Genomic DNA, 24,484 nt, shown 5'->3' on the forward strand with positions numbered 1-24,484 from the left:
CTACACTGACTAACGGCCCAGGCAGGAATAGGGGCAGTGACCGACGGCCGGGGCGGGGGCAGGGGCAGTGACTGACGGCCGAGGCGGGGGCAGGGATCGGGGCAGTGACTGACGACCGAGGCGGGGGCAGGGATCGGGGTAATGACTGACGGCCGGGGCGGGGGCAGGGGCAGTGACTGACGGCCGAGGCGGGGGCAGGGATCGGGGCAGTGACTGACGGCCGAGGCGGGGGCAGGGATCGGGGTAATGACTGACGGCCGGGGCGGGGGCAGCGATAGGGGTAGTGACTGACGGCGGGGGCAGGGGCAGAGATTGATCGCCGGTGCGGGGAGAAGGGATGGAGTAGGGGCAGGAGCGGTGACTGGCGGCTGTGACAGGATCCCGCCTGCTTCCCCTCCCACCTGTGGCTGCGGAGTGGCCGCGAAGGCTGTTGGGAGCGCAGGTTCCTTCCAGTTCACCTCTGACCCCGTCTCGTTGCACAGCCACAACACGGAAGAATGGCGTCAGAGCAGCGCGCTCGGCAACGGCTGCGGGTGGTGGCGGGGCACCTGCGGAGGCCCGAGCATGGGCCCGTGGCCAGTCAGTGCCGAGCCGTCGAGGCGGGGGCTGTCGACGGCCCTGCCAAGGCAGCGGGCAGCATCCCCAGACGGAGGTGGGTGGCGAGGCGGCGGTTTGAATGGGTGCGGCGGGACCGAGGACGGAGGGGGATGACCGGCAAGATCCTGGCCCTGTTTGGAGGGGACGATCAGCGGGGGTACGCAGAGTTCGCACTGGCTCAGAGTGGGTGGCTGGGTTTCAGTGACACATCTAAATAATAAATGTATGCCGCTGCTCGCTGCAGAGGCTTCACGAGTATTAGAGATCGGTAGCAGGAATACCTTGTGTGATTTCTTGGTTAATTTGTTGTAATGCATAGCCTTCAGTAGAAGTTTTAAAAACGCTGATCTGCTAGAGTGTACAAAGTCAGTAGTTTTTGCATTGTATAAATTGGAATGTAACAGTTCCATTCCAGTGAGTGCTGTCTTTTAATGATAGGGTGAGGTGATTGGTGGTCCGATGTATCCCCAGCCTACGTAACTTTTTTTTCGACATCACGACGTGACATCCACTGGTACATTCTCTTTGGCTACTTTGTTTTCTTTAAAACAGTAGGGCTCTGTATACTGGTTTAATGCAGTTAACAATTGCAATTAACCAGTCTCGCTAATGGAAAGTGGCACACGACTTTTCTGAAACGTACATTTAATTACTGGAAAGGTTTAACAAGGTGCTTTTTTTTCCTGATTTAAATAAGAGAATCATTAATTCTACGAATATAAGTCATACCTAAAGTGCCTTGTGATTTTTTTTCATTCATAGCTGGTTTTAACAAAAAAAAAGTTGTTTGGAGCCTGTTCTACTCATCAACATTTTTACACCTCGTGTTGTACCTCAAGTTTACTTGCCTTTCTTGTCTTTAATGTCAGTTGTGGGTATATAGGAGTAACAGTAAAATAAACATTAGTGCTGAAGAAATTTGAACATATGAATTAAGTGCAACAGTAGGTCATGAACCTATTCTGCCACTGCACAAGATGATGAGTGAACTAATGGTAACCTTAACCTGCATTCTTGTTTACTGCAGCACCCATTCACTCTCTTTACTCTCCCTCAATTATTTGTCAACTTCTGCCTTAAAAATATGAACAGATTTGGATTCTTTTTCCTTTTGAGTTTCGAAAACACAGCCCTTTTAGAGAGTCTTCAGTAAGTGAGTCCAAGTTCTAGATCAGGGGTCGGCAACCTTTTTGCCTCTGTTGGCCGGGTTGCGTATTACTGAGCGGACGGTGGGCCAGATAAATGCCATAAAAAACTTGAAATATGTGAATTATCCATTTAAATACATCTAGTTATGTTTTGCCTCAAATGAATGAATAACGCATGCTGGAAAACCCCACGGGCAGTAGGTTGCCTACCCCTGTTCTAAATTCTCCTACAAAGGGAAATATCGCCTCTATCCTGTTAAAATTGTTCAGCTAGCATTTAATGTTTTAATCAAGTAATCTGTCTCTTCTGTAAAATTCAGTCAACACCCATATCACCAGTCCATTTTCCCAATAAGGCAAATTACTCATTCCAGGTATTGGTCAAGTCAGAATCAGGTTTATCATCACTGACATACTGTATGTCTTGAAATTTGTTTGTGGTAGCAGTACAGTGCAATACATAAGAAATCACAATAATCGTATATAGAAAGTACAAAAAGAGAGCATTATAGTGAAGTAGTGTTCATGAATCATTCAGAAGTCTGACAGTGTTGGGGAAGAAGGTGTTCCTAAATTGTTGAGTGTGCATCTTCAGCTCCTGTACCTCCTCCCTCATGGTAGTAATGAGAAGAGGGCATATCCTGGGTGTTGAGGACCCTTTATGATGGGTGCTCCCTTGTGATGTTGCCTAATGAGGATGTGCTCGATGATGAGAGTTCTCTGACAGGGAGTTTAGCGCCCAGCTGAGTCCACAAACCTCTGCAGCATTTTCCAATCCTCTGTGCATTAGCTCCTCCGTTCCAGACAGTGGTGCAGCTGTCTGAACTGCTGTTCGGTAAGAAGAGCAGTGCTCACAGAATTTCACAGTTCAAGTTTATTGTCATCCAACCGTGTAAATGTATATCCCTGAATGAAACAGCATTCTTCTGGACCAAGATGCACAACAGAGTACATATAACTCACAGAGCACATAAAGTAATATTACCACTAATAAATTAACATATAACATGCATTTATGACACATGTTTAAAAAGTAAATGGTATAATGTAACTGGTGCTTCAGAAGTGATGAGACCTGGGTGTGGCAGAGAGTTCAGTAGTCTCATGGCCTGGGGTAAGAAGTTGTTCCCCATCCTAACAACCCCTGTCCTAATGTTTCGGTACCTCCTGCCTAATGGGAGGGGTGTCAAAGAAATTGTTAGGTGGATGAGAGGGATCATTGACAATGCTAAGGGTCTTGCATATACTGCACTCCTGATAAGTATCTTGGATGGGCGGAAGATAAATCCCGAAGATCCTCACTACAGTCCCTGCAATTCTTTTCTAGTGACTTGCGGTCAGATGCCTTGCAATTCCCATATCAGGCTGGTCAGAACACTCTTTCTGGTGCTCCTTTAAAAATTAGAATGGAGGTGGGGGTGGTGTTGGGGGAGCCTTGCTTGTCTCAATCTCCTCGGGAAGTGGAGACACTGCAGTGCTCTCTTGTAAAGAGGTAGCGTTAAGGGACCAGGTGAGATTGTCTGTTAGGTGCATTCCCAGAAACTTGGTGCTCTAACTCTGTCCGCCAAGGAGCTATTTATGTGCAGTGAGGAGGTGTTAGCCTGCACCTTCCTAATGTTCACAATCATCTCTTTAATCTTGTCCACGTTGAGACACAAGTTGTGCTCAAACCATTCTACAAGCTGCTTTATGTCCGAGCTGTATCGTCCCGTCGTCATTGTTGATAAGGCCAACAGTGTAGTGTCATCAGCGAACTTGATTTGGTTTGAACTGGATCTGGCAGTGCAGTCGTGCGTCAGCAGTGTGAACAGCAGCCGGCTGAGCATGCAGCCTTTGGGGGGAGGGGGCACCAGTACTCAGTGTGATGGAACTAGAGATGTTGCTGCTGACACAGTCTGACTTACTGTCAAGAAGGCTTGGATGCAGTTACAGAGAGAGGTGTTGAGACCCAATGAAGACAGATTACCCACCAGCTTCTGAGGACTGATTGTATTGAACACCAAGCTGAAGGCAATAAACAGCATCCTGCCCCATGAGGCACCGTTTTCAGGTGGGACAGAATGGAGTGGAGTGCAGAGGGTGTGGAATCATCAGTGGACCGATGTGAGTGATAAGCAAACCGAAAAGGATTCAATGTGGCAGAAAGTATGGTCTTGGCAATGCACATGAAGTATAGCTACTCCAATTTTGTGTACAATAACTCCAGCAAAAAGCACACCATTCTGTTGGCTTTCCTGATTGCTTGCAGCACCCATGCACTTGCCCTCTGAATTGTGCACCAGGACACAACGATCCCTCTGCATCATGCAGTTCTGCAATCTCTCATCATTTAGATTATTTTCCCAATCAAATTGATGATTTTGTATTTTCCCAGTCATTCATGGTGGTGCTTTCTGAATCCTGAAGCGATACTCTATTTCTTTTAATGGGAGCTGAGGTCCATCTACCAGCCAAAACATTTAACTATACCTTCATGTTAGGTAAACAGGAGTTAAATGGTGAAGCACGTTTCCACAAAAGGGAATACATGGTAGTTTATCACTTAAAATAATCAGCATACAGTATTAATTTCAAATTTGAGATTTGTTGGTATTTCTTGATGATTGTGCATGGTATTATGTTTCATTCCTTTAACCAAAGGTAACTTAGATAAAAATTTTTGATTAAAAGGTTAACTCAACTTTTTACCATTGATTCTGTTATTGAAGAAGAAGAATAGTTTATAACAGTAATGATTGGAAGTTAATGAAATCAACACTTTAGTTTTTTGCAAAACACTGTACACATTAGAAGGCAGTGTAGCCGAACCAATGTTCAGCTGACAGATTGTCTCCTTGAGAGCTGAGCTCCATTTATATTCTGCTAAAGTTGGACCAAGTTTAAAGGTTTAAAATTGTCTGATTTTGTCAGAAATAATTGTGATTTAATTTTAAATTATTGTACAGTATAAACTCTATTTTTGCTGGCACAATATGCACTCAGTAACCACTTTATTAGGTACACCATTACACCCGCCTGTTAATCCAAACATCAGAATGGGACAAAAGTATGATCTAAGGAACTTTGATGGATGATGTCAGATGGGGTAGTTTGAGTATCTCAGAAGCTGCTGATCTCCTGGGATTTTCATACTTAACAGTTTACAGAGTTTACAGAGAATGATGTGAAAAAGTAAAACATATCTGGTGAGTGGCAGTTCTGTAGGTGAAATCACCTTATTAATAAGAGAAGTCAAGGAAGAATGGCTAAATTGGTTCAAACCGACAGGAAGGCAACGGTAGCTCAAATAACCACACGTTTCAACAGTGGTGTGCAGAAGAGCATCTCTGAACACACAACATGTTGAACCTTAAGGTGAATGGGCTACAGCAACAAAAGACCACAAACATACACACAGTTGCCACTTTTTTTGGTACATCCTTTAACTAATGAAGTGACCACAGATTGTATATTTCCCTGCACTGGCTGGGTTGTTGTTTTCCTAACCTGCTCTTCAGTATGTCCCATTTAAGACAAAGTATTAAGACCATAAGATATGGGAGCAGAAGTAGGCCATTCAGCCCATCGAGTCTGCTCCGCCATTCAATCTTGTCATCCTCACTGCCCTGCCTTCAATCCATACCCTTTGATGCCCTGGCTAATCAAGAACCTATCTATCTCTGGCTTAAATGCACTCAATGATTTAACCTCCACAGCCGCTTGTGGTAACAAATTATACAGATTTAACACCTTCTGACTAAAGTAATTTCTCCGTATCTCAGTTCTAAATGGATGTCCTTTAATCCTGAAGTTGCGCCCTCTTGTCCTAGAATCCTCTACCATGGGAAATAACTTTGCCATATCTAACACGTGGAAATCTTCAGATGCTGGAAATTCAAACAACACACACAAAATGCTGGTGGAACACAGCAGGCCAGGCAGCATCTATAAGGAGAAGCACTGTCGACGTTTCGGGCCGAGACCCTTTGTCTTCTCCTATCATTTCGCATTTCCCCCTCCCCCCACTATTTTCAAATCTCTTACAATCTTTCCTTTCAGTTAGTCCTGATGAAGGGACTCGGCCTGAAACGTCGACAGTGCTTCTCCTCATAGATGCTGCCTGGCCTGCTGTGTTTCACCAGCATTTTGTATGTTTTGCCATATCTAATCTGTTCAGGCCTTTTAACATTTAGAATGCTTCTATGAGATCCCCCCTCATTCTCCTGAACTCCAGGCAATACAGCCCAAGAGCTGTCAGACGTTCCTCATATGGTAACCCTTTCATTCCTGGAATCATTCTCATGAATCTTCTCTGAACCCTCTCCAATGTCAGTATATCCTTTCTAAAATAAGGAGCTCAAAACTGCACACAATACTCCAAGTGTGGTCTCACGAGTGCCTTATAGAGCCTCATCATCACATCCCTGCTCTTATATTCTATACCTCTAGAAATGAATGCCAACATTGCATTCACCTTCTGAACCTGGAGGTTAACCTTTAGGGTATCATGCACAAGGACTCCCAAGTCCCTTTGCATCGCTGCATTTTGAATTCTCTCCCCATCTAAATAATAGTCTGCCCATCTATTTGTTCCACCAAAGTGCATGACCATATAATTACCAACATTGAATTTCATTTGCCACTTTGACCATTCCCCATAACTATTAAGTCTCTCTGCAGGCTCTGTGTTTCAACACTACCTGCTTCTCTACCTATCTTTGTATCATCGGCAAATTTAGCCACACATCCATTAATCCCATAGTCCAGATCATTGACGTACATCGTAAAAAGCAAGGGTTCCCAACACCGACCCCTGTGGAACTCCACTGGTAACTGGCAGCCAGCTAGTATAGGATCCCTTTATTCCCACTCTCTGTTTTCTGCCGATCAGCCAATGCTCCACCCATGCTAGTAACTTCCCTATAATTCCATGGGCTCTTATCTTGCTAAGCAGCCTCATGTGCCTTCTAAAAATCCAAGTACACCACATTTGCTGCATCTCCTTTGTCTACTCTGCTTGTAATTTCCTCAAAAAAATTGCAGTGGGTTAGTTAGGCAGGATTTTCCTTTCAGGAAACCATGCTGGCTTTGGCCTATCTTGTCACATGCCTCCAGGTACTCTTTACTCTCAATCCTAACAATGGATTCCAAAAACTTCCCAACCACTCATATCAGGCTAACAGGTCTATAGTTTCCTTTCTGCTGCCTCTCACCTTTCTTAAATAGCAATGTAACATTTGCAATTTTCCAGTCATCCAGTACAATGCCAGGATCTATTGATTCTTGAAAGATTATTGTTAATGCCTCCGCAATCTCTACAGCTCGTTCCTTCAGAACCCAAGGGTGAAGGAGGGTGCATCAGGTCCAGGAGATTTATCCACCCTCGGACCTTTAAGCTCCCTGAATGCCTTCACAGTTGTAATTTTTACTGCACATATTTCACTTCCCTGACACTCTTTGAATGTCTGGTATACTGCAGGTGTCTTCCATTGTGAAGACTGATGCAAAATACGCATTCAGTTCCTCTGCCATCTCTACGTCTTACATTACAATATCTCCAGTTTATTTTCCGTTGGTCCTATATCTATTCTCAATTGTCTTTTAACCTTTATATACTTTTGATATTTTTGATATTAATTGCCATCTTCCTTTCATAATTCATTTTTTCCTTCTGAATGACCACCTTAGTTTTCTGCTGCAAGTTTTTAAAAGTTTCCCAATTCTGTATATTGCCACTAGCTTTGGCTTCCTTGTATGCCCTCTATTTTGCTTTTACTTTGTCTCTGACTTGTTGGTCACGGTAGTGTACTTTCCATTTAAAGATTTATTTTTAATTGGAATATATCTGTCATATACTTCCTTCATTTTTCACAGAAACTCCAGGCATTGCTGTTCTGCTAGCGTCCCTTTCTAGTCAACTTTGGCCAGTTCTCAAGCCACTGTAATTTCTTTTATTCCACTGAAATACCGACACATTGCAATTTAGCTTCTCCTGCTCAAATTTCAAAGTGAACTCGATCATATTGTGATCACTGTTCCCAAGGGTTCCTTCACCTTAAGCTCTCTTATCACCTCCGGATAAAACTGGACATGCTGCCTACTCATTGCTACCATTGAGGAGGTACAGGAGCCTGAAGACAAACTCGGTGTTTCAGAAACAACCTCAGCCATTAGATTTCTGAATGGACAATGAATCCATGAGCACTTCCTCAGTACTTTTCCTTCTTCTTGCACTAATTTAATTTACTTTATACTGCAATTTATAATTTTTGTTAGTATTCTGCCGCTGCAACAAAGCAACAATTTCATGACATTTGTTGGTGATAATTAAATGTGATTCTTTGAAGGTGAACACAGCAGAGTGTGAACTGGAGCTGATGCACTTGAGCCTTGGGAATGAGAAGCTGTGGTTCAGGGAAAAAATGAGTAGACTTCTCAGAACAATTATCTTAAATTGTGATTATCAAAGCAGATATGAGGGTGATATGAGTAGTAATGAGTCTTTGCAGGAAGTGGGGTGGAAGGAGGGGCACTGCAGATAGAGATCTCTGCAGCTATAATGTGTTAGTTACTAATATATTTCCTGAAATGGAGCAGGAGAGTCAGTTGAATATGTAGACATGGAGTGGAGTGGAGTGGGGGGGGGGGGGTGCGGGGTAGGAAATGGAGTTTGGAAACTTTAACAAAGTTTAAAAAAAAGAGTCTTTGAGTTCTGTAGGGATGGCACTAGTCCTAGTAAGACATAGGAGCAGAAATAGGGCATTCAGAGTCTGCTCCACCATTCAATCCAGGCTGATTTAATTTTTCCTCTCAGCACCATTCTCCTGCCTTTTCCCTGTAACCTTTGGCATTGTATTAATCAAGGGCCCATCAACCTTGGCCATGGAGGCCAAGTCCTTAGGCCATCTGTGGCAATGAATTCCACTGATGTCTTCAGCCACACGCTTTGGGTGAAATTCCTCCTCATCTCAGCTGAAAAGGGACATCCTTTATTTTTTTGTCTGCTCCATCTGCAGTCTTAATGAAGGATATCAACCTGAAACATTGTTCATTTTCCTCCATAGATGCTGCCTGACTTGCTGAGTTCCTCCAGCATTTTGTGTTTTGCTCAAAATTTCCATCATCTGTTGCATCTCTTCTCCTCATCTGCTGCACGCTTGTTCATAGTGCATTGGAAACAGGAGAAGGAGTAGGCCAACCAGTCCCTTTAGCCTGCACTCTCATTCAGTAATGTCATATTTGTTCCAATACACTGCTCTTCAGTTTTCTCCCCATATCTCTTGCCTTGTATTTTAAGCATACAAGTTTTTAGCTTCATATAGTCAATTTCTCCGACTCTAAGCCTCTCTGCAATAGAAAATACCAAATATGCACAACTGTTAAAGAAGAAATCTTTCTAACTTCCATTTGAAACTATGATCTTAGTTCAAGATACCACTGAACACGTATCTTATCTAATAGGATGATTTTTTCCCCTCTCTACTCTGATACCTATGGAGAATGTGTGCTGGTATTGGCACTGTAGTCTCAACAATAGCTGAGAAACAACCCGGACTGCATGCACATGGTACTTTTTTAAAAAATAATCTTTTGCTGCATGCTACTTTGCCGGATGCCTGTTGCAAAGTATTGTCATTTCGATCAGTCACACGTATAATGAACTTTTTGCCACAATTCTTATCCTTGACTACTAAAACAACGTACAGAGGCTACGTGTATTGGCTAGTAATATGTGGACGGGGTAAGCGCTATTTTGCACTGTACGGTATTGTTAAGGGCTATGTTCTGTTCAGCATCGTGGCTTTGAGCATTTTTTCTGGAGACTTGCATTGTCTGTTCAATATGTTGATGTATTGTCTCGTTTCTACATATTGAGTTTGGTGGAGGCTGCTGTCTACCCTGTTTTTGGCTGCACAGCTCTCCCTACCCTAAGAGATTTCTTTACAAGAAGGTGATTAAATGCTAAATCATAATCATCTCTCAGACAACCACTGAACATTGCCTTGTTTAACTGACTGCACTCTGAACCATGTTGCAGTGAGATCTGTTAAATGTCTTATTCCTATAGGGTTGCTGATCCCAACTGTATTTCCAGTATGGCAGCAAAAGTATTGGGGAAATGATGTTTCCCTGACAGTACTTCCAGGTGAAGCGACACTTCCACCTGTGAGTTGGCTGGTGTGGCATTTGGTTCTCCTGGTGCAGCCTTTTATATATTGGTGAGACCCGACGCAGACTGGGAGACCGTTTCGCTGAACACCTACGCTCTGTCCGCCAGAGAAAGCAGGATCTCCCAGTGGTCACACATTTTAATTCCACGTCCCATTCCCATTCTGATATGTCTATCCATGGCCTCCTCTACTGTCAAGATGAAGCCACACTCAGGTTGGAGGATCAACGCTTTATTCTGTATTTCGTCTGGGTAGCCGCCAACCTAATGGCATGAACATTGATTTCTCTAACTTCCGTTAATGCCCCTCCTCCCCTTCTTACCCCATCCCTGATTTATTTATTTCCCCCCCCCCCTTTTTTTCCTCTCTCTGCCTATCACTCTACCTGTTCTCCATCTCCCTCTGGTGCTCCCCCCCCCCTTTCTCCCGAGGCCTCCCGTCCCATGATCCTTTCCCTTCTCCAGCTCTGTATCACTTTCGCCAATCACCTTTCCAGCTCTTAGCTTCACCCCACCCCCTCCAGTCTTCTCCTATCATTTTGGATTTCGCCCTCCCCCTCCTACTTTCAAATCTCTTACTATCTTTTCTTTCAGTTAGTCCTGACGAAACGTCTCAGACCAAAACGTCGACAGTGTTTCTTCCTATAGATGCTGCCTGGTCTGCTATGTCCCACCAGCATTTTGTGTGTGTTGCTTGATTTTCCAGCATCTGCAGGTTTCCTTGTGTTTGGGGAAAGAATGAGGTTGTGTTAAGTTCTCAGCACAGCAGTGTAAATGTACACTTAATGTATATGTAATGCTGTACTGACTCCTTTCAATACTGGTTCACTGACAGTCTTGATCCTGGGATTTCCTGATCCTGCAAGCTAAAATCCACTGAGTACAGGCTCCACCTTTCTTTATATATCAACTTCTTTGTCACAGGAATTGAGGGAGCCTAATGAAATCTACTTTGCTTTCTCACTCTTCCTTAATTTGGTGACAACACGTGTATGTAGTACTTCACTCCTTTTTAAAGTTGCATTGAAACTGCCATACTTTTGCATAAAAGACAAAGCTGTATTTGCTTTCATAATTACTTGTTTACCTGCATGCTAATGTTTTGCATTTCATGTACTAGGATCCCAGGTCCCTTTATATTGTGGTATTTTCACTCTATTTGAATAATTTGCTTTTTCATTCTCCTGAAAAATATAATCTTGTAAATCCATATAGGGTAGTCCAGCTATCAACTTCTTTCTCACTCAGTCAGTTCTTCTATGTTCCTTTGCAAATTCTCTGTTACTTTCACAACATAGTAAGACTCCTGTTTTGGAATCATCATCAAATTTGGCAACAACACACTCAGTCTCACTGATAAAAAGACAACAAACTGTACAAATAAAATAAATAAATAAACAAACAAAACAACAAATATTGAGAACATGAAATGAAATTGAGTCTTTGAAAGTGAGTTCACAAGTTGTGGGATGGAGCAAGTGATGTTATTCCCTTCGGTTCAAGAGCCTAATGAAAGAGGGGTAATGACTGTTTCTAATCCTGGTGCGGTGAGTTCTGAGATTCCTGTACCTTCTTCCTGATGGTAGCAGTGAGAAGGGAGCCTGATCTGGGTGGTGGGGGTCCCAGATGATGGATGCTACTTCCCTGTGACAATGCTTTGTGTAGATGTACTCAATCGTGGGGAGGCTTTGCTTGTGATGGACTGGGCTGTATCCACTACTTTTTGTAGGATTTTCTGTTCAAGGGCATTGGTGTTTCCATACTAAGCTGTGATATAGCCAGTCAATATACTTTTCACCACACATCTCTCGAAGTTTGTCAAAGTTTTATATGTCATACCGAATCTTCGCAAACTCCTAAGGACTGTTGTGAAATGATAACACTAAGGAATTATGACCCTCTTCACCTTGATCCCCGGTTAAGGACTGTGTCATGGACCTCTAGTTTCCTCTAGTTAACAGCTCTTTGGTCCTGCAGACATTAAAAGGTTGTTGTTGTAGCACCACTCAACCAGATTTTCGATCTCCCTCCTATATGTTGATTCGTCACCACCTTTGATCTGCTTTTTGATGGTAGATCAGCAGACATGAATATGGCATTGGAACTGTTCTTAGCCATATACAGTCGGCCCTCCTTATCCACGGGGGATTGGTTCCGAGACCCCCCACGGATACCAAAAAACATGGATGCTCAAGTCCCTTATTTAACCTGTCACAGTGTGGCGGTCTTTAGGACCCAGTGGAACCCCGGACTGTATTTAACATGCTCAGTGTGGTGGATATTAGGACCTGGCGGTGGAGCTCTGAATCTGCAGTGTTTCTGTTTACAAAAATAATCACGATCACGATTGAAAATAAGGTGAAAATAATAAAGCGATCGGAAAGAGGTGAAACACCATCGGTCATTGGAAAAGTGTTAGGCCCCAGTCGGTCAATGATCGGAACAATTTTAATGGAGCGTGTGAAAGGCCCTGCTCCGATGAAAGCTACAATTATTACTAAGCAATGGAGTAGTTTAATTATTGAAATACGTATGTTTCTTTAAGTTTTATATGCATAGAAAGGTAAAATATGTACTACATGCTAAGAAAAATGTTTGACTAACTGATGCTAAATAATAACGGATGTACCTGTTCCGACTTAAAGACGGACTCAGGAATGAAACTCATTCATAACCAGGGGACTGCCTGTACTTTTAAATCATTTCTAGATTACTTATAATACCTAATACAATGTAAATGCTATGTAAATAGTTGTTATACTGCAACACACACAAAATGCTGGTAGAACATAGCAGGCTAGGCCTAACCTGCTGTGTTCCACCAACATTTTGTGTGTGTTGTTCGAATTTCCAGCATCTGCAGATTTCCTCAAGTTGTTATACTTCATTGTTTAGAGAATAATGACAAGAAAAAATAGTCTGTACATGCTCAAACAATGAGTGCTGGAGAGAGAACTTCCGGGTTTTCCCAATTCGCGGTTGGTTGAAGCCGCGCATGTGGAATCCGTGGATAAGGAGGGCCAACTGTAGTCAGAAATGTAAAGTAAGGAGAGCAGAGGGCGAATCACACAGCCTTGTGTGCACTTGGACTGATGGAGATTGTGTTTGAGATGTTGTTGCCAATCCAAACAGACTAGGATCTGCAAGTGAGGAAATTGAAGATCCAATTGGACAAGGATGTATTGAGGCCAAGGTCTTGAAGCTTATTGATTACATTTGAGGGGATGATAGTATTGAATGCTGAGCTGTAGTTGATGAAGAGCTTCCTGATGTATCTGTGCTGTTCTAGGGTTGAGTGACGAGCCAATGAGGTGGCATCTGCTGTGGACCTGTTGTGCCAGGAGGCAAATTGGAGCAATCCAAGTTGCTTCTCAGGCAGGAGTTGGTATGTTTCATCACCAACCTCTCAAAAATTTCATTACTGTGACGTAAATGCTACTGGTGCTAATCATTGAGGCAGGTTACTGTGATCAGCGTAGATTATTAAAAAAAACTGAGCTGCTGACAGTAATTCCTTTGGAACCCTCTAGTTACTAATTGCCAGTATGAAAATCATCTATTTATCCCTACTTTCTCTGATGGTGTGGTCTTTTATATGGTGTCTCTTTCCCCTTATTACTGTTTAGGGGGGTATAGCATTCCCCTTATCAACCCTACAAGCCACTGGATTCAATGGATCAACCCTTAATGCAACTATAGAGGATGTAGCTGCCCTTTTGTCTCCTTCTTATCATCCAGTGAACTGTTCTGGATGAAGTATCCATTCATATTTGATATACTGCATTTGTTAACTACCATGTATACATTGTGGGCAAAATGCAGTTTTCATTGATATATTTCAAAACATCTCATCCACAATCTGCACCTTACAGTGGTTTAGTTTTTTGTTGACAGTTACTTCAGTTCTTCCACTCTGCCTTTTGTCCTCCAGTGTAAGCTTGGAGAGCAAAAGTGCCTTAGATATAGACAAAAGTACAGCTTTCAGGATTTGAATTGTCTAATAGTTTCAGATAACAAGATTTCTTCCCTTTCATTTCCAGCAGTAATTTTTCACAGCTTCGTGGTAACTTCTATTTAAATGTCTATCGGTTTTCCCTTCCGACCATCCATGAGTGGAGCGTGGTGAAAGAATGTGGTAATTCAAAAACCTTTATCACTCTTTTTCATCTGGTTCCATCATTCCATTTGTTATTTGATCCCCCGACTTCATTCTGACAGTGATCTATTTTGTAATTTCTTCCCCTACTCCTGCCTCTTTTCCTTGCCGTAAAATTTGTTTTATGTCTTAACATATTCATGCCAGTAACCTGAAACATTAACTTTGTTCTCTCCATAGATACTACCTGATTTGAATGTTTACAAATTTTCTTGTTGGAAGTACAAGTGATATCCAGTTCTTCCACTTAGTCTTGAACAGTGGTTTTGTTTTTTGGAGGAAGAGATTGCTTGCAGCAGTTACATTGAAAATTTATTAGCTGAGGCCTTTTCATGAGAATGTGGTCATTCTCTGTAATGATCTCTCTGGGGAGACAAAGCATAGAATATGGTTTCACTGACCAGCCTTCTCTTTTGTTCTCTCTTCCATGTGACAGCAGGGTGCTGAAAGCTGGGAGCTACATGTTTCAGAGTAAGCAATATTTAGGAAGGATAGGCACAAAGAAAAAGGAGGTAGAGTAGTGTTGTTAATAAGGAGTTCAATTAATATAGTAGTTGTTAGAAAAAATTTGGTTTTGTTAGATATTGTTACTGAATTAGGACATTTTCAAAAAAAGTCAAATGTGTGGGTCCAATGTCAATGGATGAGAAAAATTACAATTAAAATTATAATTGAAGGGTAAAGAAAATAATTGAGGCAGAAGTCTTGGATACCAGGAGTCTGTTTTTGCAGAAGAGAAAGTCTTATGTATATGGAAATGACAGAAGTAAGTAATAGTGAAAATACAGTACTGAAGTTAATGCGTTTAAAATGTGATAAATCCTGAGAATCTGGTGATCTATATCCTAGAGTTTTATTAAAGGGGGCTGTGGGATGAATGGATGCCTGCGTTACCATCTTCTAAAATTCAATAGGTTGTGAATGGTTCTTGCAGTTAGGAGGATGGCCCTTTAAGAAAATGGGCGGGGGGGGGGTATTGTGATGGGTGAGGGAGGGAAAATTGGAAATAACTGACTTGTTCATCTGATATTGGTTGGTGGGAAATGTTGACATCTTTAATAAAGGTATTATAATATGATTAAACAATGTAATCTTGGAACATCTAAAAAGGGAAGTCATAATTTGTTGAAGTTCTTTGAGGATGTATCCAGATTCAGCATCGTAGCTGTGTTCTGGTGTTAGATTTTCATCTGCGACAATCTCCACAAACAAACTTCACAAACTCTGCAGACACTTTATCTTTCACGCCTTTTCTTAAATTTCTGAAACCAGTCTGTTGAATATTCAGAATTATCGTCAATTTTCAGTTTGTTGTGTTAGATCTTCGCTATATAGATGGATCAGCATACCATTAAGTGGCATGTGTTAACCACAATGCTGACAAATCCACTCATTCAGTACATAATTGAAATCTTCATTTGTCACTTTATGCAGTGTTTTACTATTTTTAATTAACTTCTGTTCATTATATATGTGAGGCCATTTCTCAGAACTTTCAGTGATGCATAGAGACCTGTGCATCACCTGGGAATCTTCCCAGCGCCTTGTGGAATTTTCCATTTGTGATATTATGTCAAAAAAGCTTCAGGAATTTGGAGGTTTTCGGATTTTAGAATTTCAGGTGAGGGTTCTCAACCTGTATCTCCAAATAAGGGACAGCTATTAGGGACTGAATTGAAAAGAAATTTCTTCATTCAGTGGGTACTGAATTTTGTGAGTGCTATTGAAACACAGTCATTGATTGCATTCAAAATTGGTATTATAGTGTTACAAACCCCGTAACTGGGTATCTTACTAGCAAAGATAGGAGTATCTGTTGAAATTTGATGATACTATTTTTAACAGTATTTATTAGTAAAAATACACAAAAATAATATCAATTCAAATATACAGATAATATATGTCATCAATACTAAACCTAAAAGTGCAGGTATAATAATAATCAATAAGAAACAAGCTCTATCGTTGTCTAGGGGATAATGAATTGTCCGATGGAAATATAAAGTGCAGTTCAGTTCATGCAGGCTGCAGTAGTTGCTGATCACTGTGTTGCAATTGTTGGAGAGAGAGAGCGAGAGAGAGTAACTTGCCGACTTTCCTTTTATGATCTTGATCCGTCGATGCGTTGTTATTGTGGCCATTCACGTATGACCCCTCCGTCCTTTAGCTAGACCGTTCTGTGGAGGACTCGTCACCCAGGCAATGGTGGACACACACATAAGCCCCCACCGGTCTTGTAGCGTCTCTCCTGGTGCGTCTGAGGGATGTTCCCCAGACCCTACTTTTATCCCCACTCATGGGGTCTCAGGTGTCAATCAGGTTGGGATGATGCAATCCCTCAACCAGACCACTCTGGTTGCCCCCCGAGGGGTTTCAATGAATAGAACAATACTCAATACACAATTCCTTCAAGAGACAATAGCAGTAATCTCTCTCTTTGTCAATAGGAGACATTCCAACTTTTGTGTATCCCTGCTTGTCTCTCTCTCTCGTTACTGACATGAGCTGTTTATCTCTCTCATTTCCTGGGTATCAGACCCGAAATAATAGTGATTTTGTGATTCTCAAAAAGGTGGGGGGGGGGGACGACTCCTCATTCGTAACACCCCCATCCTTCTAAAAATTTTCACCACAGGGGAAAATTAACTAATGCAGAGACTTACAGAATTTCAGAATCTAACACAATACAAAAGAGTTTTTCACTACAGAGTAAAACAGTTATACATTCAATTTAGCATCTAAACAGTTAGCAATTACATTGTCACTTCCTTTAATATCTTAATATCTTGTATCTTTATAAATTCCTGTAGCATCAGACTCCAATTTAATAACCACCTATTTTTATTCTTTTTCTTCAGCAAAACAAAACTAAAGAGTAGTGATCCTAGCTTAAGTGTATATTACAAAATGTGAACCAATACATGTGTGATTATTCTGTAGTACATTACAAAAGTTTATGCAAATACTAATCTTTATTTTACTTTTAAACTTAACAGTCAATCTTCCATGGTGTTGTCTTTATTATTTACATGCTTTGTTGAAATCTCTTAAAACCAGATTCTGTTTAAAGTGGCATTTTTTTTCAACCCTCGCCCCTTTTCCACTTAACTCCCACGTGGTTAGGTTGCTCACCAGTGTGGAATAGGCTTTCGCATACTCCTTTCATAGGAGTTATTTTATCAACAATGTTTTCCAAACTTAGCCCATCTTCTGAACTTCCACACAATTCTTTGTTTTTAAGCAAGTCGTTAGTTTTATCTTCAGGACCGTTCATTCTATTAGTTTTCAGGTTAACATCTGCAAGTGATCCCTCTTTGTCTAAACAACATTTCAAATTCTGCCTCTTCACAGCACACCCTTGAATAATATTAGTGAGTGGGGTACCTTTACATTCCAAATCAAACTGTAATTGATTCACAGGCACCTTGTTAACAAGCCATTGTTCCTTCAGCCTGGTTACTGCTTCTGACACCAATCCAGACTTTAAATTTTCTTTAGTCAATTTAGAAACTACACTTTTCCCTTCTCCTTCAATAATAATATCCACATCACCACCTTTTATCTTCTCACTAACTTTGAACACACCTTCGAACACAAACAACTGGGAATTCTCACTTCCCACTAGTGCCAAGGTTAACCCTTTCTTCACTGAACCAAGTCCATCTGACCCGAAGGGACTGCATTCCTTTTCAACTAAATCAGATACCTCAGACTTTTCCTGAGTTTCATTACTAGGTTCAGTACCATGTGCATCCACATCTTTTGACACACTCAGACGGGACATCTGCCTCTTCCAGGCTTTCAATACCCATCCCCTTTTCAAATTCTAAGTTCCCCTGATCCTCCCAGTTACTCTCTGGGCAACTCCCATCTGGAGTAAACTCAACCCTGCGGTTTAAAACAACCTCATCTGCTAACCCAGCAGACTCCTTCAAGGTAATGGCATCCTCTTCATCTAGGATTGCCCTAATTTCATTATCGGGAACACATTTAAAATTTTTAACTTATTCAAACAGTTCTGTCAAGCCAGACAGATCATCCATGTCCAACCCTGGACCTTCTAACAGCCTTATCTGTTTCTCATTTTTACTCCGTGCCTCTATAAATTTCCTCCTGGCTAAAGGTAGGTCTACCTCCTCTCCTTTATTCTCTTTCACCTCCCTATTCTCCGTTCTACCACCCTCTAACCCCTCTTGGTACAGGGTCAGTAAAAACGTCTCAGCCAAATCGATACTGGACTGACTTAAACTGGTCTTTTTCTCAGCTGCCTTTCTCGAGATGCTGCGAGTGGTCGTGCATGCTGGATAGATCTTGGAACCTAGGGGCAGGTCCTCAACACTTAAACAGGTTTGCTCGTCAACTTCACTGCTGAACTCACGTCACCACCTGCTAAATCGTTCAAGAAGGACGTCCACGCCAGCTTTCGGGAATTCTGATCGCACCCCTATTTCAACTGGTCCAGATACCAGATCACAATTTATAATGATCCTATGCAAAGGCACAGCTTCTATCCCTTTTCCTATGCCTCTCAAAACTACCTCTCCAGTCTCAGGACCAAAATCTAGTACCTTACTGAGAATCAATGACTGCTCAGCTCCAGTATCTCTCCAGATCCGCACTGGAACTGGGGTTTCTCCCTCTTTCACAGACACGGTCCCTTCTGAAATAAATTTCTCACGCTCCTCTCGCATTTTATCTACCTGGGGCTTTCTCATCGATTTGCTGATTGACACAATACACCCTGTAGGTACTGCTGCATTCCCTTTTCCTGTCTCCTTCCTCGGAGCAAAGCACTTAGATGCAATATGACCCACCTTTCCACAATTAAAACAGGTCAAGCCAGGAACCCTCCTGCCATCTTGCCTTTCTTCCTCCTCACTTTTACCACTAGCTCCCGGCTGAATTTCTGCCTCAGCCAGCGGGCTTTCTCTACCATTCCTGCGCTCTTTCTGGTAACTCTTAGTCGAGGAAAACTTTGTCTTGTGGGTTAGGGCATATTCATCTGCGAACCTGGCAAATTCTGATATGGACTTAATCGGCTTCTCGTTCAAATACATCCGGATATCATCCGAAACACAACCTTTAAATTCCTCAATCAGAATTAACTCTCTGAAACGCCAAAAATCCTCTTCCACCCTTTCTGCCGCACACCAACAATCCAAGAGCACACCCTTCTCATAGGCAAACTCTGCATACGTCTGATTCCACATTTTCTTTAAATCTCTGAACTTTTGTCTATATGCCTCAGGTACCAATTCGTAGGCCCGAAGAATGGCCTGTTTTACTTCCTCGTAATTTTCATACTCCTCCTCCTCCACAGACAACGCTGCATATGCCCATTGTGCCTTCCCTTTTAACACACTTTGTAACAACGCCTCCCACTGATCTCTGGGCCACTTCTGATTCACTGTCACCTTTTCAAAATGCAAGAAATAACTATCAACATCTGTCTCCTCGAACGGAGGTACTAACCTAAACTCCCTACTAACATTAAACCTCTCCTCTCGGTCCACCCCTTAGACCCTTCTCTCTTGCCTTAACTTCTCCATGTCCAGCTCATGCTTCCTCTGTTTCTCCTTCTCCCTCTGGTTTTCAGCTCTTTCCTTCTCCTTTTCAGCTGCTTCCAGCTGTTTTAACCTAATTTCATGCTCCCTCTGCTTTTCTTCTGCGTCTAGCCTTAGTTTTCCAACCCTAACTGAACCGTCCCACTAGCTGGTAACTTTGCAGGGGTAGGTTCCACTACCTCAGCCGAAAACACCTCCTTATTAACATAATACTGAACTATGGCCCTCTGTATCTCCCACTTTTTCATTGACGACTTCACCTCTGTGAGTTTTAATCTTTTCGCAATATTTACCAAGTCCGACTTTGTGGCGTCCTCTAGCGCCTCCAGAGTCGGGTTTTTTGTAAATTCGTCGACGTCCATCTTTGCTGGTTTCCCATCTGGTTACCCGCGCAACCCTATCCAAGTCTGGACTTAAAAGCCCGATGCACTGGCCCTCCAATTTGGTATCAAATCTCGAGACGAGGCCCCAAGTTGTTACGAACCCCGTAACTGGGTATCTTACCAGCAAAGATAGGAGTATCCGTTGAAGTCTGATGATACTATTTTTAACAAAATAATATCAATGCAAATATACAGATAATATACGTCATCAATACTAAACCTAAAAGTGCGGGTATAATAATAATCAATAATAAATAAGCTCTATCATTGTCTAGGGGGATAATGAATTATCTGATGGAAATATAAAGTTCAGTTCATGTAGGCTGCGGTAGTTGCTGATCACTGTGTTGCAATTGTTGGGGAGAGAGAGAGAGAGAGTAACTTGCCAACTTTCTGTTTACGATCTTGATCCGTTGATGCGTTGTTATTGTGGCCATTCATGTATGACCCCTCCATCCTTTAGCTAGACCGTTCCGTGGAGGACTCGTCACCCAGGCAAGGGTGGACACACACATAAGTCCCCACCGGTCTCGTAGCGTCTCTCCTGGTGCGTCTGAGGGATGTTCCCCAGACCCTACTTTTATCCCCACTCATGGGGTCTCAGGTGTCAATCAGGTTGGGATGATGCAATCCCTCAACCAGACCATTCTGGTTGCCCTCCGAGGGGTTTCAATGAATAGAACAGTACTCAATACACAATTCCTTCTTCAAGAGACAATAGCAGTAATCTCTCTCTTTGTCAATAGGAGACATTCCAAACTTTGTGTATCCCTGCGTTGTCTCTCTCTCATTACTGACATGAGCTGTTTATCTCTCTCATTTCCTGGGTATCAGGCCCGAAATAATAGCGATTTTGTGATTCTCAAAAGGGGGGGGGGGCGACTTTGCACCCTTCTGCCCATCAGAATTGCTCCTTATTCGTAACGATAGAAGTTGGCATAGGGCAGGAAAATGGTGTTTGAAGTTAGTAGACATAATCATGTTGAGTGCTAAAGCAGGACAACTCCTGAGTGAGTGAGGCCTCTATCGATCAGGTTTGATCATGGATGTTACGTCCTAGCTATTTAGATACACGACCCTGAGCAATGCAATATGGAGAGCAAGCTGTTGCCCATGTAGTAAGCTCCTTCTTTCCACACATCTGATGAACCCAAAGGAACGGCAGAGACTGATACAATTTAGTACCAGCAGTGTCGCAGGAGTTGCCAGTCAGTATTGAACTCAACGTAGGACTGCCTTAGGAACTCCAGCTCTTGATTTTTATTCCCCCTTGGGGTTTACTTCCGAATCAAAGTAGCAGAGGTTTGAGATCATAGTTTTCCATCTCTTTGATGAGCTGCCGACCACGGCCAACAAGCCTCATCTGCCTGAAGTACTGGCTTTAAGGTTCCAGTAACCTGCCTTTATCCCTTCTCCTATCAGTAGAAATGGTTTTGCCGAGCTTAGTTCCTAAGCCACAGGTGAAGGCCGGGAGCTGGGCTTGGTTGGCAGAGGCTATTGGATGTGCAGATATTGGGAACATTTAATAGCCGATGGGAGCTTGTTCCCATTACCACTCCCAGCTATGACGACCTTGAGGAACCTGGACTACTCCACATGAAATTATTACAATACAAGTTACTATAGATTATTTCAAAAAATAATAATTGAAGTCATGATGTTTAGAATATTTACACTGAGAATTAGAGGTACACTATTGAAAATCAGGGGCTTTGTTACGGATTAAAAACATTTGGTTGTTAATCTTACAGATGACATGCAGTATTTTAAGCTGTGTGGTGTTCCTCCAAATTTAAATGGAATGTTTTTTATTGTCTGTGTGTATCACAGTAATATGGTAAAGTTAATTTATAGAAATTTCGTGTTTTTACATTTTCAGAGGAAATATTGTAAAATGTATAAAGTGAAGCTATACATTAAAAAAATTCATTCACTTTAAGCGCTGTTGTTAGATAAACTAATTCAATACTTGGCCTGGTGTGTTCCACCAGCATTTTGTGTGTGTTGCTCAGTACTTGGCAGTTTTTAGGACTGGAATTCTTTACGTTATATTGTAATTTAGTCCGTATAGGAAAGTTAAGTGGATTCTAGGCTGAAACCCAGTTTATCCAGTTAGAAGCCTGTGAACAGTGGTAGTCTAGTAATTTGAGCCCTCTCTAGCATTCAGTAAACATGGTTGATATATTATTTAACTCTGTATAAATAACTTCACTTGATCTCTAATTAAGAAAAAAATATCATTTTCATTTAAAATTAATAACTAATCTAGCATCAATTGTCATTGATGGAAGAGGTGCAAATCTGTTTCTATTTCCATGTTAAAGTGTTTCATAGCTTATTAACTTCTCCCAAGTTAAAGGTGTTAAAACAGAAAAAGTTTTAATGAAAGGAAGGAGATTTAAGGGGGAACAACACACACAAAATGCTGGTGGAACACAGCAGGCCAGGCAGCGTCTATAGGGAGAAGCGCTGTCGATGTTTCGGGCTGAGACCCTTCGTCCTGTGGTTGAACTGGACTTTGCTTAATAATGCATAGCTGCAGCCCCATCAGTAATGATCATTCACGCTAAACTTTTAACCCGTATAATCTCCATGATGTTTATTTCTACCCTTTAGGCTTGTCTGTCTCTATCTAAATGTCATCTGTTGCTCATAACCTTGCCGAAGCTTTTGCCTTTCAAAGACTTGACTATCCAGTGTTTTCCCTAAAGCTTCCAGTGCCCTGAACTTGATATCTTCTGTATCTTCCTTTCTTTCATACTAATTGACTACAATATTTTTATCTGGATAGGTTACACATTCTAGAATTGGTTTCCTGAAATCTTGTATCAGAAACAGTGGATTCGGTCATGGCAATGAGGTATCATAATTTTAGCAGTGACCTCCGTATTGTCAACACCTAATGTCTTGCTGGACGGCTTGCAGGCATGAAATCAGCAAAGGTTACTTGCCAAATTTAAAACTACTTTAGTTTTAATAAGCAAATCATTTTTTGCTCATGCTGACTTTTTAAAATTTGGCTTGTAAATGATACAATTTATTCCATATAGAAAAGTTAAAGGTAAGCAGATTCTCGACTGAAGCCTAATTTAACCAGCTAGAAGCATGTGAACAGTGATAGTATAGTTATTTGAGCCCTTTCTAGCATTCAGCAAATGTAGTTGAGTAAAGGACACCAAGTCAGGGTAAAACACAGAGGAATGAGATTACCTCAATCCAGCAACTTGTTAGCAAATATATAATCACTGGAGAACAAGACCAAAGACCTAAACGCCCACAATTACTGTACTGGAGGAAATGAGGAATTGCTGTGTTCTGTGTTTCACGGAGATGGAGATCTGGCTTACTTCAGACATGCCAGATGCATTAGTAAGACCCGTAGGCTTCTCAGTACATGGGATAGACTGAACTGATTTGGAGAAGGCGGGGGGGGGGGGGGCGGGGGAGTTGGTCTGTGATCAATGATAAACTCTTTGTGGTGCTTAGACATGGTGGTTTTGTTGTAATCTTGTTCTCCCAACCTGGAACATCTAATGATTAAGTGTCCCATCTGGGACTTTCATCAGGTTTGTTGAAGAAATCTCTGCCCAATTATCATCAGCGTATAAACTGTAGCACTAGGGGTCCCAACACACTAGACCACTGCTATACTACACTTGTAGTTCCAGGCCTAGACTGCATTTTGGAAAATCTGATCTCTTGGCTGTCATTCCACCTGCATAGAGGCAGTGGCTGAAGATCAAGGCTGCATAGATAAGGATAATGAAAAGGTAGGCACATGAGGTAGAGGAGTGGCAATAGAATTACTTCGAGTCGGTGGACCGGCCATGTTCGAGGACTCATCAGAAGATTTGAATGAATACACCATGGTTGTCACGGACTTTATAAAAAGCTGTCATTGGTGAGTGTGCCCCCACAATATCGATAAACTTCCCTAGCCAGAAACCCTAGATGAACCATCAATTCTGCAAAGTGCTGAGGGCGTTAAATCAGTGGTGTTCAGGTGTGCTGACTAAGTAAGATATTAGGAGGTGCAGGTATGATCTCCAGAAAGCCATCTCACAGGTGAAGTGGCACTTCTGGATGAAACTTGATTCACTGAAGGAGCTCAACAGCTGTAACTGGGCTTGAATGCTATCACCTCCTACAAAGTGCAACCAATTGATACCTGGGTTTTCTCAGATGAACTCAATGCTTTCTGTGCTTGCTTTGACCATCAAAACATGGAAGAACCTTCATGAATTTCCACAGCCCCAGTGACCCTGTGATTTTAGTCTCTGAGGTCAACATGCAGGCATCCTTCAGGAGGGTGAACCCACAGAAAGCATCCGGCCCAGAATGGATACCTGGCTGAGTACTGAAGACCTGTGCTGATCAACTGGCTGGTGTGTTCACCGATATCTTTAACCTCTTGTTTCGAAGTCTGAGGTACCCACCTGCTTCAAGTAGGCTTCAATTATACCAGTGCCTGAGAATAATATAATAAT

The 24,484-nt window shown here is 42.1% G+C and overlaps 1 protein-coding gene across 1 annotated transcript in view; it reads left to right on the plus strand.

Annotated features, from left to right (window-relative positions):
• Positions 1–293: 293 nt before the first annotated feature.
• agps (alkylglycerone phosphate synthase) overlaps positions 294–24,484 on the plus strand; it is a 170,182-nt gene continuing 145,991 nt past the window's right edge. The window contains exon 1 of the mRNA XM_059966752.1: positions 294–652. Coding sequence (XP_059822735.1) covers positions 498–652 — 155 coding nt within the window. The 5' untranslated portion in view covers positions 294–497. The remainder of the gene's footprint in view (positions 653–24,484) is intronic.

The sequence above is a fragment of the Hypanus sabinus genome, chromosome 4 (assembly GCF_030144855.1).
Source record: "Hypanus sabinus isolate sHypSab1 chromosome 4, sHypSab1.hap1, whole genome shotgun sequence".
NCBI classification, from domain to species: domain Eukaryota; kingdom Metazoa; phylum Chordata; class Chondrichthyes; order Myliobatiformes; family Dasyatidae; genus Hypanus; species Hypanus sabinus.